Genomic DNA, 21,327 nt, shown 5'->3' on the forward strand with positions numbered 1-21,327 from the left:
ACAAAGATTATTCTGAAGTGAAAGCCCCTTTTAAAGCTCCATGCCTTCAGTTTAGCCAATATATTTCGTGAAAATCTAGAGAAAAATGTACTTTGATTTTAAGAAAAGTAAAATGATTTAAGATTCAAGTAATAATTTACATGTTGGGTGATTAATGACTTCTATGCTTCCCATCTGGGACGTACGATAACGTATCGTATGTCCCAGTTCCCATTTCAAAGAAAAAATGTTGGAATCTAGGAAAGACAAAAAGTATTATCCATTTTGTGGTCAATTTTATTATCACATAAGAGTCCATATTCAAATCCAAAGGTTTTTATTATTTTGCCCCACAAAAAGGGAAGGCATATAGCTTTTGTAGTGTTTGAATGCCCTTCCGTGCAAATTTTGTCCCGTTCATTTATGGATTATAGAAATTTTGTAGAAATGTGTTGTGTTCAACATCTAGGTCTGAAACTCAAAAGTCAAGGTAGAAGTGACTTCAAGCTCACAGATTGTCTGTGTGAAAGGTCACCAGAAATGACTTTATATTTGGTCACAGTCGGATGTAAAAGCGGAGCGTTATTTAGAGCTGATTTTAATCAAATTGCAAATTGTAGCTAAAATCAAGCAAACTTTGAATATTTGTCATTTATGAGTGAAGGTCAAGTTACGTCTGGTCAACTTTAAGGTTATGTCCAAAGGGATGTTGTGTCCAAGTATGAATGCAATCCAGTGAAAAATTAACAAATTATGGCCAATATTAAAAGTTTTTGGACAACAACATGACTCCGAAGAAGAGGAGCTAATAAAAATGGTCTCTGGTGTTCATGTATGAACAACAATTCGATCATTGATGGATGGATTTAAAAATTTATATATCCATAAGTGTGTTGGACATAATGATGATGTGTTGCATGCAAGAATCGAGTTCCTACTTCAAAGGTCAAGATAACACTTGTAGATCAAAAGTCATGATATGAATTTGTGTGTCTCCTTGAAAAAGTCGACATATAGGGGTTATTTTATGACACTTAGGCTTGTCCGGAGCATAACTCACTTTAAGTTGGATTGACTCCAAACTTGGTATGCATGCTTCTTTCAATGACACAAAGTGCAGTGCACAAGAATAATTACCCTTGCACTTCTTATTTTTAGCTCACCTGTCACAAAGTGACAGGGTGACCTTTTGTGATCGCTTTTCGTCCGGCGTCCGTCCGTCCGTAAACTTTTACTTTAAATGACATCTCCTCATAAACCACTAAGCCAATTTCATCCAAACTTCACAGGAATGTTCCTTTGGTGGTCACGTTTAAAAATTGTTCAAAGAATTTAATTCCATGCAGAACTCTGGTTGCCATGGCAACCGAAAGAAAAAACTTTAAATATCTTCTTTTAAAAAACCCTAAGAGCTAGAGCTTAGATATTTGGCATGAAACATCTTCTAGTGAGTGTCTACCAAGTGTGTTAAAATAAAAGCCCTGGGGTCAAAATTGGCCCAGCCCCGGGGGGTCATTGATTTTCCCTATATGCATATAGTAAAAACTTAAAAAATCTTCTTTTAAAGAACCCAAAGAGCTAGAGCTAAGATATTTAGCATGAAACATGTTCTAATGGGTGTCTACCAAGTTTTCACAAATAAAAGCCCTGGGGTCAAAATTGGCCCCGCCCCGGGGGGTCATTGATTTTCCCTATCTGCATATTGTAAAAACTTAAAAAATCTTCTTTTAAAGAACTCAAAGAGCTATGGCTAAGATATTGAGCATCAAACATGTTCTAATAGGTGTCTACCAAGTTTGTTCAAATAAAAGCCCTGGGGTCAAAATTGGCTCCGCCCCAGGGGGTCATTGATTTGCCCTATATGCATATAGTAAAAACTTAAAAAATCTTCTTTTAAAGAACCAAAAAAGTTAGAGCTAAGATATTTAGCATGAAACATGTTCTAATAAGTGTCTACCAAGTTTGTCCAAATAAAAGCCCTGGGGTCAAAATTGGCCCCGCCCCGGGGGGGTCATTGATTTTCCCTATATGCATATAGTAAAAACTTAAAAAATCTTCTTTTAAAGAACTCAAAGAGCTATGGCTAAGATATTTAGCATCAAACATGTTCTAATAGGTGTCTACCAAGTTTGTTCAAATAAAAGCCCTGGGGTCAAAATTGGCCCCGCCCCGGGGGTCATTGATTTTCCTTAAATGTGTATAGCAAAAACTTAATAAAATCTTCTTTGAAAAAACCCAAATAGCTAGTGTTAAGATATTAAGCATGAAACATCTTCTAGTGAGTGTCTACAAAGTTTGTTCAAATAAAAGACCTGGGGTAAAAATTGGCCCCGCCCCGGGGGTCATTGATTTTCCTTATATGTGTATAGCAAAACTTAAAAATCTTCTTTGAAATAACCAAAATACCTAGAGTTTAGATATTAAGCATGAAACATCTAGTAAGTGTCTACAAAGTTTGTTCAAATAAAAGCCCTGGGGTCAAAACTGGCCCGGCCCCAGGGGTGTCATTGTTTTTAACTATATGTGTATAGTAAAAACTTTAAAAAAATCATCTTTTAAAAAGCCCAATGAGCTAGAGCTTAGATGTTTAGCATGAAACATCTTCTTATGGGTGTCTACCAAGTTTGTGCGGGGGGGGGGGGGTTGGTGGGGCCTATATACAGGTGAGCGACCTCAGGGCCATCATGGCCCTCTTGTTTGAGTTATTGCCCAATTGTTAATTTTCATACTTTTATTTTTTACGGGGCATTTTAACCTTAACGACTTGAAACTTCATATGATGATAGATCTTATTGAGAAGTGCAGTGCACAAAATTCCGGTACTCTGTACTTCATAATTTGAGTTATTGCCCTTTGTAAATTTTCATACTTAACAGGCTTGTTCAGAGCATAACTTGGTCACTATCAGTTTGATAGTTTGATCCAAATTTGGGTATGCAAGCTTTTTCATTGACATGATGTGCAGTGCTCAAGAATCCAACACAGAACCCTCTATTTGATCTGTAAGTGTAAAACTTTTCCACGGTATTTTTATTTTTGATTATATTAAAGTTTTATTAATCCTGACGTAACATTGATACAATCAGTTCATATGCCACTAAAGTTAAAGGTACATGTACATTGTAAGAGCAGTGTTTATGAATAACCTATATTTAAGAAGAAAAATGCTTAAGTGACAGCTATACTGTTGACAAGGCGACACATCCAACTTGTGGAGTGTACACTGATGTTTTTGTCAGGTCAACAATTCTGTCATTCCTGGCTGTATTTAAAAATAATTAAATATAAATGTGTTGGAAATAATGAGTGTGTTGTGCACCAGGATCGCATCCCTACCTCAAAGATCAAGGTCACACTTGTATGATATGAATTTTTTTTTATAAAAGTGCATCAATTGATGGTTGGGTCCTGTCAACAATTCTGTCATTCCTGGATGGGTTTTAAAATAATTTGGCATAAATGTGTAAGACATGATGTGTAAGAGTCAAGTCTCCTGTTCGAAGGTCAAGGTTTTCCTTATGATTGTGCATAGCTGTGTCATTCATGGAAGGACTGCATAAATATGCTGCTTATTATGATATGTAATGAACAAACTTTAGCTCAGCAGCCCAAAGAACAAGTTCATACTTCAATACAAAACATGTTTCAAAAGTCATTGATAGTCAGGTCCAGGCCATATCTTTTTTGTGACGCCTCTACGGAGTAGTGGCGATATATAGGGATCACTTCTCCGTCGTCTGTCTGTCCGTCTGTCTGTCCGCCGTCATAAAACTTGTCCGGACTACTCCTCATAAACTACTGGTGCAATTTCATCCAAACTTTACAGGAATGATCAGTACCAAGTCTAGTTGTGCATATTGTCAGCATTTTCCGGTTCAATGATTTTAGTCAGAGTTATGGCCCTTTAATAATTTTTAATTTTAAAGTTTGTCTGGACTACTTCTCTTATACCACTAATGCAATTTCAATGAAACTTTACAGGATTGATCTGTAGCTCAAGTCCTTGCGCATATTGCACGGGTTTTCCGGTTGAATTATTTTTGGCCGAGTTATGGCCCTTTGATAAAAAGGTGTTTTTTTCTGTGTGTTGCCAGATACACAAAAGCTTGTCCGGACTACTCCTCATAAACTACTGGTGCAATTTCATCAAAACTTTACAGGAATGATCAGTGCCAAGTCTAGTTGTGCATATTGTCAGCATTTTCCGGTTCAATGATTTTTGTCAGAGTTATGGCCCTTTAATAATTTTTAATTTTAAAGTTTGTCCGGACTACTTCTCTTATACCACTAATGCAATTTCAATGAAACTTTACAGAATTGATCTGTAGCTCAAGTCCTTGCGCATATTGCACAGGTTTTCCGGTTGAATGATTTTTGGCCGAGTTATGGCCCTTTGATAAAAAGGTGTTTTTTTCTGTGTGTTGCCAGTTACGCAAAAGCTTGTCCGGACTACTCCTCATAAACTACTGGTGCAATTTTATCCAAACTTTACAGGAATGATCAGTACCAAGTCTAGTTGTGCACTGTCCGTGTGTCTGTCCGTCTGTCACAAAATTTGTCCCAACATAAAATTGGCCATCATGAGGCGACACATGTGATTACTGATCGCTCTTGTTATCATTCCATGACAGATTTTGTAATAGCTTTGCTTAAACAAATGGTTCTTTAAAACAAGTTTGAAGATAAGGTCATGCTTGGACTCGTCAGGTTTAAAGTTTCATAAAAGGTACATTGATAGATGCAGACATCAATTGTCATCCATGAATGGATTTTGAAATAACAAGACATACTTCTGGGAAAACTTGTCATACACAAACACATTCTAACCCGTCAACAGATTAAAAGGTGGAGGTTATACTTTTATGTCAAAATAGTGCATTGATGATTGTGTCTGGTGATATTTTTGTCATTCATTCATGGATGCTTTTTTTAAATAATTGGACTCACTGAGAATATGAGTATTAGTTAATGCTTGTATATATGTGTAACACTTTTTACAGTAATCATGCCTTTGATGCATATCAAAAGTCATGGTTCCTCTACTGGGGGCACTTGAAGGACATTTGTCTGTTTTCAATGACAGTTCTTGTTTAATCTTAATTAGATTTTTAAGTTGTATACTTTAGTGAGTTTTCAGCTTGCCTGATGGATGAAGATTGGGTGTCACTGTGCATTATATCACACTCCCAAGTAGCACCACTGACCTATGTGCTAGCTGGTTAGCTTCCTGCAAAATCCCTGGTAGAATATGAACCTACACAGTGATGAGTAAATGGTTTAAAGTCAGTGACTTTAGCCACTTGGCCAACAAGGGATTATAAGCAACCAAAGGCTGCAGAGGCCAAATTTAACCCCCACATCTAAACAAAATACAAACAAGCAGATAATAAATAAATAGTTTATTTCCTCAAGAGATTGACTAATTTCATGGTTTTATACAGTACAAAAATGTACCTATTAATGGACAGATAGTACAAAATAACCATACTCAAAAAATCATTTTTGAGAAATGGTATAAAATTGAGACCTGTAACAAAGTTCTTAGAGAGAGAAAGGTGAAGTCTTTTAGCAAACACAGTAAATAAGCTACATATTTCAGAGTTGGTAAAAATATGTTGCGTTAAATCATTTTCAGTTTCTAGAAAAACAGTATATTAAAGCATTGAATAAAATTGTGCTTATATTAATAGTCGTTAGAAATATCTTTTTTTTTTCTTATCACTTTTTTTTTCTTACAAAATATATATTTATGGCAGTGAACATGATAAATATCAAATATTACAGTAGATACACAAACCCATTCTTTATCTTTATTTTCATATTATATTATTATTATTTTGTATCAATCAATCATCAATCAATTTCAACTGAAAATTCAATACTGTAGAATTTACAACCTTAAAGCCTCCTAAAACTCAACAGTCAACATATTAAGTCTATGCGCATCAACTTTATAAATGTAAGTTAGCATTCACACTGCACGTATATCTGACAAAAAAGTAGCACATATTGGCTTATAATAGTGAATTAGATACTACAATATTATCTAAAAAGAAGATTTTTTTATTTACATTTTTTTATAAGAGCTGCAATCACAGTGGTCTTACTATGAAGCAATTTTTTAAGCAAAAAAAAACAAAAACAAAAAAACAAAAACAACCATAAAAATATTAAACTTTAAATAAAACATAAGGAGCCTGTAGCACTTTCAAATTTAGTCATAACCTTTAACCTTTTATTTCTATTTTGTAATTGAAAGCTGGGCCGAAATGTTTCAATAAAATCAAACTTGAGAAAAATTTACAGTAATAATTTCAAGATTCAAGAAATAATTGACATATTATGTGCGATTTATGACCGATTTTTCAGTACTTACAGTTGTATTTCTAATGTGTTACTAACACAATAAGGGCTATTTTTGAATATTTTTACCTCTTTTCAGTAAATAAGTGGAGTGTAAATGCAATTGATAATTTGTAAATCGTTTCCTTTTGTTTTTTTTACAATATTACACTTTTAAACACATTTTCAAAATTTTCATGAAAATAAGCATAAATCTGGTGACATGCTGTTTTAAACAGACATAAGCACTATAAACAAATCATGTAAGACATATTGCAAATATGACAGATGTTGATTGGGGCCCAGCTGGTGGTAAAATGTCTATGGTGTTATACGTTTAGGATCACGTGGGAACAACGAAGCCTTTCTAATGTTGTCAAGTCCTAGATATAACATGGTCACTCTTTCCAATCCTAGAAAATACAATATAATAAATACTTTATAATAACTATCATTTTTAGGGTTATCTGTGATATAAAATTTGGAAAAAAAAATTTCAACAGATTTTCAACGAAAAAATTTTTCAGCAGTTTTTTTCCCTGGCCCAATACAAGAAAACATTTTAATATTTACTGATCCTGAATGTGACATATATGCATTAAAAGAGATCTGAATACAGAATTTGACTTTTACTTTTGTATATATTAACCACCAATATGAAACAAGAAAACAAAGAAAAAATGTGTTTTTATAGAATTTTCATAATTTTCATGTGTCCTTCAAAGTGAAACAACATATACATGAACTATTATTTTGTATAGAAATAGCTTCATATAAGATATATGTAAATAATGTTAACACCATAGTTACCTATACCACCACCAGCATGGGGAGGTGCTCCATATCTGAATGAATCTATATATCCTTTGATAGTTTCAAGATCTAAAATACAAACATTAAAATTCTAAATATTCAGCCAGAATTTTTATTGAACTGAATTAAAATATAAATATATATGATTTAATCTGTATAGTTCTTAACCATACATCACAGAAAAAGTTTTCATCTCTATTTCAGAACAGGATCGAAGAAGAAAGATAATATACATATGTATAATGTTTTAAAAGAGATAATGTTACACATTATTTGTGGTAAAATTGAGCATAACAAGATGTCATAAAACATAAATGTCTACAACTCATACTCATATATAAGTTAACAGACAATAAATTAAATTGAAGTGAAATTTTATGAATTCACATTTGACTGTCAAGATCATTTAGGTTTGTTCTTGTTTTGGGTTTTACGTCACACCAACACAGTATAGGTGATATGGCAACATTCCAGCTTTACTGGTGCAGGAAGACCATTCCATGCATTGTTTCAGGCACAAACAGGCACCTGAGTAGAACTTAAAACAACATTGGTGAGGGACATGTGGTTTGAGGTCATTTAGGAACAGCCTAACAATCATTTGTACTTAACACTATATATTCTAATTGTGGTTTACCAAATCTACACCTACTTCACTAACATACTGAAAGACATCACTATGTTAAAGCATTACACATAATAATCTTTCTTCTAATACAAGAGCTGTCAGAAGGACAGCGCGCTCGACTTTTTTAGTGCTTGCCTATAAAACAAAACTTTGACAGTTAAGGGCACACAAGACTTTAACTAGGAATTTCTAAGTACAAATCAAGAAACATTTTCACAGAGTTATCTTCTCTTGCTTACAGATAGGTCTCATGATGGCACATAAGAACTCCAACTTCCAAAGTAATATCTCAAATGGTTAAGTCAACAAGTGGACAAGAATGAAAATTTTAACTGAGTTTCTAAGTCAAAAAGGGCCATAATTCAAATAAAATCCTTAACAGAATTACCCTTCTCTGCCCATGTTTGGGACCATGATGGTAAACAAGTATTCCAACTTTCAATTTAATATCTCAACCAGTTCAGTCAAAAAGTTGACTGGTACAAAAAAGTTAACCAAGATTCTAAGTCGATAAAAGGCCTTAATTTTTAAAACAAATCCCTGACAGAGTTACCTTCTCTTGCGTACAGATGGGGGTAATGATGTGAAATAGCATTAAAAGTTTCAAAGCAATATCTCAAAGGGTTAAGGCAATAAGTGGATTTTACCCATATTCAATGTATTTTCTAAGTCAAAAAGGGCATAATTCTGTCAAAAACCTTGACAGAGTTATGTCCTCTTGTCTGTTGATGAAGGTCGTGATGGTAAACAAGTATGGTCAGTTTCAAAGCAATACCTCCAATGGTTTTGAAATAAAGTGAGGTGGTACAAAAAACTTAACCAAGCTCAATACACTTTCTAAGTCAAAAAAGGGCCATAATTCTGTCAAAAACCTTGACAGAGTTATGTACTCCTGTCTGTAGATGGAGGTTATGATGGTGAACAAGTATGGTAAGTTTCAAAGCCATACTTGTAATACTTCTGAAATAAAGTGGGGTGGTACGAAAAACTTAACCAAGGTGTGACGCCAACGCCGACGCTAACGCCGACGCCGACGCCGACGCCGACGCCGGGGCGAGTAGGATAGCTCCCCTTTTCATAGAAAAGTCGAGCTAAAAATGTATGAGTAGAACAAGACATGTATATACAAATGCACAATGAAATGAGCCGCGTCATGACAAAACCAACATGAATATTTCCTCACCAATTTCATGTAACTTTGCACGCTCTGCCAGAAATTTGGGGTCGTGGATTCTCTGAGAAACAAATCTCCTCCCGGATGAAAAAATGACGAGTTGCCCATTTTTTTAAATAAACTTAATATATACAACCTTTTTTCTCCCCTGCTTTCAATGTGGAGACTAGCAATAATGTGAAGAAAACTGTTTGTGTTAAAACATTAATTAAATAGTACAAATTGGATTAAGGAAAAGAAAACCCTAGAACAACAAACCCTACATGTATCATTTCAGAATAATGTTTAAAGATGTTGAAAAACTTTATCAAGTCAATCATTTTTAAAGTCATTCAAATTATTAAGTCATTTGCTACAACAAAATGCATCATTAATGACTAAACCTTCAATAAGCATAAATCATATTACAATTTTTGGAACTGCTAAAATCAAGGTTCTACATAGATGGTTTTGGATTTTCTATTTCTGTTTATAAAACAAAACAAGTACAAAATTCAGTTAATATGAGAATTAATCAGTCTTCAACTATTTCTAAAGATACACAATAGTTCAATGATTTATAAATAACTGATAAATTATATAGAGGATATTTGTTTAGTTCAGTGTAAGATCGGAATATATTTCACCGAGTGAGCACCAAAAGGTATATTTCACGAGTGGCGCAGCCACGAGTGAAATATGAACTTTTGGTGTTCACAAGGTGAAATATATTTCGATCTTACACTAAACTAAACAAATTTTTTTTTTATTATATGCAAAGAAACATTTTAAAAAGACATTAAACCTAATACTGAATGAAAAGCGCGCCAAATAATAATACAACGTGACGTCATTTACGACGTTACGTCATTAAGTTGGTACCCAGTACTGTGCAAGCAGGTATTTCACTGAAACAAAGTAAGGGGCTTAAATTCAAAACAGTGAAATTATCAAAGTGGTAATTTCACTGTTTTAAACAGTGAAATTACCAGTTTTATATCACTGATATATTTCTATAAACCACCAAAAAGCATGTAATAAATTACTGGATATCTGTATAAATAATATACTGGTACACTTACAATGTTATTAGGATCAGGCATGGTATAGAAAGGTCGTACAGCCAACGGGAACTTGTCCAGGATGTAGAAGTCAGTGTCATACTGTAATAACCATAATTAGTTCATTTCAATACAACTCCTATTTATAATACCTTTACCAGTTAAAAACTTCTCCAGTCAAATATCCCTACTACAAGTTCAATTCTGTTCCAAGTCAAATTCTGTAAATGACTTATGCATAAACTTGTGAGTATCCATTTATAATTTTGAAGACAAATTCAAAATGCGCAACAATTATAATTGCTAGCACTGTAACTGTAAATATTTTTATCATAATATATGCTTGCCACTTTGACTACTCTCTAAATACTGGTATTGCAATTCATATACATACAAACATGGTGCAAAAGCTCGGTAAATTTTACTACAGGAATTTTTATGAAAATTGATTCTTTTCATTTGTAAACTGTTCTTATTTAAGATATGCAGTAAATAGAATATAATACAATTTTATTTAATACCTTCAATAAATTCAGAATTAAATCTACACTCATTTAACATCCCCTGTACTATACACAACATTTGAGATAAAACATCATGCATTTTCTGAACATTCTATTTTCTGAGTACATAACCATTCCCAAAATCATATAGAAATTATATCTACAACAACATATCTTTTTACAATTATTCATACATTTTATCCTACATAAACATTTACAATGTCAGATCACAATGACCAGAAAAGCCAAAACAAAAATATCGGTTATTAAATACCATACCTTAGCTTTAACTAGCCTGCCAAGTAGTTTTTCATTTGGTGTACTCAAATCTTCATCCTCCTCCATTTCAACACCAGCTTCACGTAACATAGCCACACCCTCCTTGTATTCTAACCTCAAACTATCAATGTATCGAAATAAATGTTTCCTTCGTATAATAATCTTATCATATCTTAACAATTTCCAAGACAGGACTTTATCAACTTTTGCAATATTTCGGTTACTTAACTGTTAGTAAAATTGCTTTGAAAAAAATAAAATAAGATTTTAACACATGTTCTGATTGTTATAATGCCAAGAACTTGTAAATGTTGTAATTAAAAGCATATCCATAAAAATTCCCATCCAATCAAGTTGGGAAAGTTGAAGAAACTGTTACAAATTTATTATACAGTTATTTCATATGTAATTTGGGAACAGTCAAACTGTTGGCCCGAGGTGGAGGGGGTAGTGTTTTGAAACTGTTGCCCAAGGCCGTAGGCCGAGGGCAACAGTTCAAAACACTATCCCAACACCGAGGGACAACTGTTTGACTGTTCCCAAAATCACATATGAAATAACTGTTTTATTACCTGATCAATTACTGTTTTAACAGTGCTTGCAGAAGAAAAAAGGAACAAGAAAATAGCTTTGCACATATGCTCATAATTAAACTTAATACTTTATGTCACGTCACGTCTGGTTCATGATCTAGATCGATGGATGCTTCAAGTGGGATCCTCTATGACGTCAATGACGTCAGAACACGTGAGGGAAACAGTCGAAACTATTGACCGGTCAACAGTTTGCGAACGTTGACGTTTTTAGAATTTCAGAAAACAGTAAAAAATACCAAATTACATTTATATAAGGTATCAGGTAATAAATACAAATATTTGCCTATCAAACAGACAGGGCAGTCAAGTGCATTATTACACAATATATTATGCACAACTTAAAAAAGAATGCTTTTATGTCATATGACGTCAATAACCCGAATGATGTCAGGAATTTTTTTTCTATGCTCAATGGAGTTTAACATATTTTTATCCATTCTGTTTTATATTAAGATGTAAGAATGGAAATAGATATCATTTTTCTTGCATTATAGTATAACAATACATGATTTATCATTCAAATGCTTTGTAATTAATCACTCAGACCTATCGGCCTTTGTGAATATATTCCTGTGCATTTGAACTCGAACTGTGCATTATTCTACAACAATGCACTATTTCCAAAGTATATACCTAGGTTCCAAAAATTTGAAGGGTTCTGCAGGAAACTGTTTATTGACTGTTGCTATTTCCTCTGCGTATCTGAAACATAAATTTGTTATTTTAGTTCAAAATTTTTAACATAATACTTATATATAATTTTCAAAATTTTTTAATTAAACTTCAATTAAATGTAAAACATCTTTGTCCCATATACATAATATTTTTGACAGATATTTCTTATTTTTGTAAAATCATTCATGGTTTCCTCCTTCTCCATAACTCTTCTGAGATACCAACCAGTACTTCCCTAATGTTAGTTCTTCATGTTCTTTTGGTTAATTATAACTTATCAATATATAAAGTTACAGAGAGTCTTATAAAGTCGGAACAATTTTCTCAAATGAAGTCTTCTCAGACTGTTATGGTAAAGATTGCAAGTAACTTGACCGATGTCAATATATTGACCAATTCCTGACTTTTGAATGTGCTTATGCATACATACACTAGAATACATTTGTAGTAAGGTCACATGGTAAAAGAAAGTCCACTTATTTCCTTAGATTTACTAGGTATAGAATTCCCAGTGTAGAAACAGAATCACTGTTTCCTTTACTGCAAGCCTATACAATTCAATGTATATGGGTTATTGCCACAACAGACACCTTAAAATATCTTTCATTGTAACATAAACAATGTATAGCAAGCTGACATAAGTCCACTTTTATCATCTTTGCGATCACATGAAATAGGTTTCTACAACGCAGAATTGTACCTTGTTAATTACATGTACCAATCTTTTAGAGAAGTATACAGACCTGTCCCTGAGACCTTTAAATATGGAGACAAAGAGATGATCGAGGGCATCTATAACCTCATGATAATGATAGTTGAAACACATTTCTAAATCTACACCAACAAACTCGGTCAGATGGCGATGTGTATTTGAATCTTCTGCTCGGAATACTGTTAAGATTACATTCAATATATTACATTTACAATCTCATACAATCAGTTCAATGAACAGAAACGCTGCTTTAGCTTTCGAAGTTTAGTCTTCTTCAGAAAAAATTAATGTTTGTAAAATAACAAATCAATATTAGAAATAGTCACTCCAGAGTAAAGGGCCTTTGCCCATCACGTTAGAAAATCATTGTTCATGTATAAAATATAAAATCATGCAAATGTGACCTTATTATATATTTATCTTTAATCTACATGGATACATGGTAATAAATAGCTCATAAGTCCGTAAAAGAAGGATGTCAAAGTCCTTGTCTATTTCAAAACAGATTATGTATATTAAGACAAACATTTATCAATTATACATCATATTATATAAGTACAAAAATACTTGCCTGCCCCTATGGTATAAACCTTTTCAAAGTCAGCTGCTATTGCCATCTGTTTATATAACTGCGGAGATTGTGCAAGGAAAGCACTTCCTTTAAAATACGACACTTTGAATACATTAGCGCCACCTTCTGACGCAGCTGAAATCATATTTAACATTACAATTATATCACTAATTATCTTGTACAAACCAAAACAGTCATGTCATTCTGTACATTTAAATAATTTTATATTATTTAATGAAACAAAAAGGAAGCAAACTAGAAATCAGAACATACAGCATTCAGAAGTATGGCTCGGAAGTCTTCTGAAACATTTATAGACCATTCCAAAAAATCATTCTGCATTATCTTTTTAATAATGTGTTTATAATAATCTTTTTCATTTTATATGTATTACTGAAGAGATTATTCAGAAAATCAGCTTTGACTAAACATATAAAGTGCAAAACTTGCAACCACTTAATATAGATTCAAGATTTAAACATTTATTCATTATAATTAAGTCATAATTACATAAATAATCTTTGATACAGATTTAGGAATCATCCTTTTTATCATATTAGACCTTTAATTCATGTCTGCAGACCGCAGTGTTACCTGGTATAATTTTAGGTGTATGTAATTCCACAAAACCTTCTTTATCTAAAGTTTCCCTGAATATTTTACACACTCCGGCCTCTAGTCTAAATATAGCCTGACTGGTCGTTGTACGCAGATCTATGATACGATTGTCTAGTCGCGTGTCTTGATGAACAATAGCTAAACCCTAGAAATAAATATTAAAATAGCTTAACCCTAGAAATAAACATCACGATAGCTAAACCCTAGAAATAAACATCACGATAGTTAAACCCTAGAAATAAACATTAAAATAGCTTAACCCTAGAAATAAACATCACGATAGCTAAACCCTAGAAATAAACATCACGATAGCTAAACCCTAGAAATAAACATCACAATGGCTAAACCCTATCAATAAACATCACAATGGCTAAACCCTAGAAATAAACATCACAATGGCTAAACCCTAGAAATAAACATCACGATAGCTAAACCCTAGAAATAAACATCACAATGGCTAAACCCTAGAAATAAACATCACAATGGCTAAACCCCTTGAAATAAACATCACAATGGCTAAACCCTAGAAATAAACATCACGATAGCTAAACCCTAGAAATAAACATCACGATAGCTAAACCCTAGAAATAAACATCACAATGGCTAAACCCTAGAAATAAACATCACAATGGCTAAACCCTAGAAATAAACATCACAATGGCTAAACCCTAGAAATAAACATCACGATAGCTAAACCCTAGAAATAAACATCACGATACCTAAACCCTAGAAATAAACTCACTTTAAAAGTTCATGTCCAAGGTGGCCTTTGCATCTGACCTACTGACCTTAAAATCTAAGGGTCCCATGTAGTCGGGGAAATAAAGAAATATTTAGCATTTCAAACTACAAAGAAATGGGCCTCTCTTAATGAAAAGGATCTCTGTAAAACAAGTTAAAACAAAAATCAAAATTGGTAAAGAGTATATTTTTTTAGAAATAGCGGGGAAATATACTTTATTGAACAGGAGAATGAAACTTTAAACTTTGACCTTAAATTAGCCCTTAACAAACACAAACTACAATATCTGGCCTATGAAGTCAAAGTGGAGCACCCAAGGGAAAGTGGTTCAGGTTGCTGACGTCAAACCACTTGCCCCTCACAACTGTGGGTTCAAATCCCAGACAAAGTGAACCCAGAGGACAACAGTCATGAGCCATTACAATGAACACCAGATAATGTGATGGAATAAGATAACATGTACTTACATCTTCAGAGTCTGGTCTAGATGCATCCTCTACTAACAAAGGTAATCTCGGCTCAGATCCACTAACCACCCACACCTGAAATATAGTATTTCACATACCATCACCTTAGTGCAATAACTGAATAACTGCTATTAAATTAAAACGCACTTATTATTTTATTGAAATAAGGTGACGTTACATGTATACAAAATGTATTAATTTCTTGTAGAAAATTATATAAAGAGAGGATATACACTATCTTACTAAATATATTCAATAACTGGGTGTACTTGAATAAAGCAGCTAGTACTTGTAACTTGAGTAGAATCAAGCCTTAGACAAGAAGCAAGTATACTAACCTGATCAGCATGTAGCTCTACATCTTGTTGTGTACACGACTCTACTTTCTGTGTCACTGTCTTCACATACCCCTCAACATCTATGATAGATTCTTTGTTAATTCTGAAATAAATATAAAATTAGTCTTTCATGTACTTTTTTGTCAATGAAAAAGCCTAAATTTTGAAATTTTTGACAGGGTATTTTTTATAAAACTGTTTTCTGCAACATTTATTTTACATTCATTTAGATTTGTTTATATGAATTTTGTTTGATTTATTTTAACACAGTCAAATCTGTTCCTGGAACTAACCAGTACTTAGCAATTATTGTAAAGTTACTTCCACATAGAAACAATGGCTTGCTGCAGACGGGGTTTGAACCCACATGGCCAGCAATCCTTAGATTACTAGTATGATGCGTTAACAACTTAGCCACATCACTTTAATGTTTTGTCTAACTTGAAAAACATCACATGCACCTTTGAAAACTAGGTCACCAACTCAGTTAATTATACTTTTGTTTACACAGTGATCACATAGCCATTGAACATCTGATACAGGGCTGCCAACAGCAAATTGCAAAATCAGAGGAAAATACGCCGGGGGTCAAGGGGGCTGCGCAAGCCCCCTTTGCGGGTCCAGGGCAGAGCCCTGGTGGGGGCCCAGGGGGCGAAGCCCCCGGAAGCTCCTGGATTCTGATGATTTGGTATGCCCTAAAATCAATTTCCTGGACTCTAAATTTGACTTCCTTGGTTGCCTTTAAAGCCATTCAGAGACACTTTAGTTGGACTTTAGGTTTTCATCAGCCCTCAGAACAAAGCCTACTCTGAACCTAATCACCTACAGACCATCCAGCATGATATTTTGAACATGTACCCAAGACAATCCTCTACAATCAGTGATATCATCTTCCATAAAATTTATGGTGCATCTCTATCTTGCACACTAATGCAAACATTTAAAAAATTGCTATTTCTTGCTATTTAATTACTAATTAATTATTATGCATTAATTAAGACGGAAACACCTAAGAAAGTTACATGCTGGTTGCAATTTTGTAAATTCCCAGCACGATATATTCAATTTATTGGATTTTTACTCAAAATGAATAAATATCCTCCATATTGTTATTTAGTCTTGGTAAGATTGTTTTTAGTGTCTTTTTGTCAGAGATATGTTAATAATAAGCTAAGTAATGAAGTAATACAACTCTTATGACTCAATTTTCATTTTTTTACAATATTATTCAATATTGGAATTTGTCTGTAAACATCAATTTCAGTTTAAGGCGTTACTACAATTTTAAAGAACAAGACAGTCAAATTTCTTAAAGTGCAATAAATGAGGTCATTTAAGTCAATAACACTAGTATTTAAAAACCCTTTCTCTGAACTTCCGCTTTATTAATGTCAAATAATGTCAAAGGGTCTTCATTGCCAATAAAATGCCCCCAATAAAACCATAACGCACACATTTGTAACAATAAAATTTTCAATTTGTCATAAAATATAACTTTCATTAGTTATAATTCAGCAGTTAAAATGAGCTACTATTTCATAAAACACCTACCGGTAGTATCATAATTTCAGTATGTAGGAGTATAAATTCTTATAAAATTTTTAGAATAGGTTAAAGTTTATTAGTACGATTTTACAAAATTAAATCGGTCAGGCCTGGCTCAGCCCTGCGATCAATATAAACTTGTTAATATGTTCTAATAAATTTTAACCAGCTTAATGTTTTAATTATTTTTATAAACAGGCGATTTACTAGACTGCTTAACGGTTTGCCGATTTACCAAAGTAAATATGTTATGATTCATTTGAATAACTGCAATCCTATTGGACAAACACTAAATGATACTATTTCCAGGCCAGACTTAAAACATATCTTTGTTTTCTCTCCCATGACCCTTGTAAGTTAGGGTTGGAAAGGTAAGTAAAATGATCTTTTAATTTCATTCTATATTGAACATATATTTCATACCTTAATTACGAGGATTTTTTTTAAAAAAGAACAAATTTACATGTACATGCTATATATTATTCTGTTTTTAGAATCTCTTCCACTGATGTTTCTGTTCAAATGTTAAGTTAAACAAGACCAGGTAGGACAGCATTTTATTTTCAGTTAATTAAAAAGACATCTAAAAAATTTCCAAGTGTGGTTATGTGACCCTACTGCACCAGACTGGTGTCATGATTTTATGCGGAGCAATAATTTATCATCTTACCACTCTACAATTGCTTTCCCTATTCTTCTAACAGTCCAGCTAAAAATACTTTGTTTGAAAATAAATCTTTTGGGTTGCAATAATGTTCTCACACATGCTCATTAGAGTCTGTAATAAAATTGAAATGTACAGGTACCAATCACTTACCCAGCTACAAACTTGATCATTTGTTTGCTGACATTTTCTGTGACATAGATTAAACCTTGTACTGTCCATTTCTGTTGTCGCAACACAAAGAAACACTGTTTTCCTGTAACACATGTAAGGTGTATTTGTTAGGTTACACAATACATGATCTTCACGAATTAAAGATAATTAGTTTATACCAATAAATTTATACGAGTTCCATTGAGTTGAAGCTATAAGCTTATTGAAACACTCTCAAATCCATTTATGGAACCAACCAGTACTAAGCAAAGAATGTAAAGTTTCTTGCTCAAGGAAACATCGGCTTGCCCCTGACAAGGGTCAGCAAACCTTAGATTACTAGTAAGACACGTTAATCACTCCCCCACTCTATAAAATGAATTGGTCTATAATGGAATGATTGAGGGAATAAAACAATAAATAATTATGTTGATAGTAATTATTATCATAAATAACAACAAACCACATAAGAAACATGATTACATGTATATGGATGTTGTTGGCAAGTGTGAGAAAAGTGATCCGATATAACATATATTTATGTAGCAGATGATAAAATAGAAGAAAATATAATCATCAATCATATAAATGTTCAAACTGAATCACTTAGAACTTTATCAACAATTTTTTTTTTCAAATTCATTTTTATAAGAATATCAAAATAATACTTTTGCTTTCAACAACAATATTAGAAATTCTAATGGAAAATGTGCCTATAGTAGACCAATTCACTTTAAAGCAAATATTTAAGTCTTTGTGAGGAAAAATAAAATGCATACCGAACATTACCCAGGATTTTTCTATGTTAAAAAGGGAGACAATTCAATACATATCCATACAAGAGTATTGGGTCCTAGACAGGGCTTCCGTTAATGGAAGTTTGGGAGTCCTTTACTCCTTGATTTTGGCTTGTGACTTCCAAAATCTAATACTTTTCCTTTTTTAAATATATAATGTGACTTCCAATATCAGAGATTATGCAGTCTCTGACTTCCAAATTTTGAAGCTTAATGGAAGCCCTGCCTAGATATTGATCTAAAACTATGATCTATATCAAATTTAAAGTGAAATGGCCAATAGCAATGCTAAGGGTGAGACCTACAATGAATAACCCTCTATCCTTCAAATATAAAAAAACTCCCCATGAAATAACTCTTTCCATTTAAAACGTTAATGCTAACATTCATCTTTACCTTTACTTCTGGATGTCTGGAGACGTGCCCGAACCCACACTTTAGTATCGGCCAAATCAGCAGTTAACTCTTTCAACGGCAGTATTTTTCTGTCGATCCTCTCCTGTGATTGAATAAGTGGCAGGTTACCATAGCAACCCTGTGATACATCTTTCTCATCAGACTCCACGACCTGAAATACACAGAAATAGATCAAGTAAATCACTTTAAATCGAAGGATAAACATTTCACAGCGAGCATTTAATTTCTACAGGAATATATTCGTCTAGACGGTTCAAATTATTGCAGATTGAATTTGCTATATAATCTCTACTGGTACTTCAATGAATATTATTGTTTTAATTTTTTTCAAATGTCATGTCTGCAAATAAAGAAAAATAATTGTGTAAATGAATCTCTGACCATCTTTTTTTAGTAACTGACAGACTGGCAGAGTATCTGATAATACAAAAGCTTTCTGCCATAAACAGTTTGCATTATATTGTTTATTTTTATCTATTTTAGTGTTTGAAATTGTTTTTTATCCAATAGGATTGCAGTATTCCAAATGAATCGTCACACATTTACTTTGGTAAATCGGCAAATTGTTAATCAGTCTAGTAAATTGACTGTATGTAAAAATAATTTAAAACACTAAGCTGGTTAAAATTTATAAGAAGGTATTTACAAAAATTAAACTGTTCAAGAACAGTATGATCAGCCCATCCTTAAATCTAGTAAATGCTTACTAATAAACACTTAACTTGAAATCAAATTTATAAAACTGTCGATTTACTAGACATATCAAATTAAGTCGAATTACCAAAGTAGACAAATTAATATGATTCATTTGAAATACTGCAATTCTATTTGACAAAAAATAATTTCAAACAATTTAAAGAATTTTTTTTCCATTGATAAATCAAAATAACTTTCATAATTCAGTCTGAATATTTGAGAACAGGGTGATATATGAACCTTTAATCTGTCTCTGGCACTTATACTGTATAATTAAAGGCCCATTATGCTGAAGATATTTTACTATTCTTATATTTTTAAAAGCTTATTATTTAGTTGTGGTGTCTAAATATTATTCTTTGGCCAATTTTCAAAACCATCTTAAGCTTCTGCTGCCTTTTGGCAATTACATGTACTGCAGTATGAGTATAGTGTCTGTAATTTAGTATTTTGTATGAAAGTCAAAATACTACATGTACTTTGTGTACAATTTGCTACTTTTATGATAAATAATTTCACGTTTGGTGCTATTTTCTACAGGTGATAAGCATTTACTATGCTCCATCATTATTCAAACGTTATTAAACTCATATAATGCCTTTTCTTAAGGAAAAATTTATTTGTTTCTAAGCCATAATGTGCCTTTAAGTATTATATAGTCAACATAACTAAATTTGTATCATCATTTATTTCACAGTAATGGCATATTTGTGAACAGTGTTAACATTTGTAAAACATGTAACCAGTGTTAAAATTGAAAAAAATTGACAACTTTTAGTCATACACCTAAAAAATAAACTTTTATGCAAAATATTATAAATCTGTAGATTTAAGATAAAATTACTGCAGGAAGTCACAGTAGTCTGATACAATTTATGCATATGACTGAAACAATCACCATTTTCCAAAATGTTCTTGTTTGTTGGGAAAAAAATTGATTTACAAAGGTAAAGATAGTTTGAATATTCAAAATAGTGCAATATGACATTTTAGAAGTACATATTTACTGAAATATGCAGAAACTAGATTGATTTAAGTGATGGCATAATGTAGTCTGGCACATCAAATCTGTTTTTGATTGAATATGTTGTTGTTTCCTTATGTCATATGGCAGAAAATACTTTTAATGTTACAGCTGATAACAATCTTTTGTACCGTAACTTCCGTAAGTTCATTGTTTGTTTCAAAGCATTTGTAAGAACCGCAAACTCAGAGGATCACACTGAGTATACTTCATTTTTACTTCAGGGGAAAAATAAACATTTATTTTTCCTTATCAGATTCATCTTGATGATATTTACAAAAAATACATTTATTCTATCATCAGGGACATCCATGACAGGTTATAGTAGTTAACTTCAATTTCAAACCCCTCACCACTTTGGGTTCAAGTCATGCCAGGGACTTTGGATTCTTTCCTGTGAGGAAGCTATCCAGCTAGCATAGTTACGAAACGTTGGTGGTTCTACTCAAGTGGCCCTTTGTGCCAGAAAAAAAATGCATGTAAAACACACACACAAAATTCCTTCTTTACTATGCTGACCCTCAAAGAAGGGAAAGACTCTTCAAGTTATAATT

The 21,327-nt window shown here is 32.8% G+C and overlaps 1 protein-coding gene across 1 annotated transcript; it reads right to left on the bottom strand.

The window, feature by feature from the left end:
• Window positions 1-6,118: 6,118 nt before the first annotated feature.
• LOC132750362 (aspartate--tRNA ligase, cytoplasmic-like) lies at window positions 6,119-19,198 on the bottom strand. Its single transcript, XM_060740328.1, has 13 exons — window positions 19,033-19,198; window positions 17,840-17,942; window positions 15,478-15,580; window positions 15,140-15,214; window positions 13,907-14,075; window positions 13,313-13,447; window positions 12,773-12,920; window positions 11,988-12,056; window positions 10,759-10,879; window positions 10,000-10,078; window positions 8,946-9,050; window positions 7,132-7,203; window positions 6,119-6,734 (listed from the first exon to the last, which is right to left on the bottom strand). The coding sequence occupies exons 2-13, from the start codon at window positions 17,857-17,859 to the stop codon at window positions 6,643-6,645; spliced, it is 1,188 nt and encodes a 395-aa protein (XP_060596311.1). The 5' UTR covers window positions 17,860-17,942; window positions 19,033-19,198; the 3' UTR covers window positions 6,119-6,642.
• Between the last annotated feature and the right edge of the window lie 2,129 nt (window positions 19,199-21,327).

Source organism: Ruditapes philippinarum, unplaced genomic scaffold (assembly GCF_026571515.1).
Source record: "Ruditapes philippinarum isolate M1 unplaced genomic scaffold, ASM2657151v2 ctg3207_1_1_1_1, whole genome shotgun sequence".
Taxonomy (NCBI): Eukaryota; Metazoa; Mollusca; class Bivalvia; order Venerida; family Veneridae; genus Ruditapes; species Ruditapes philippinarum.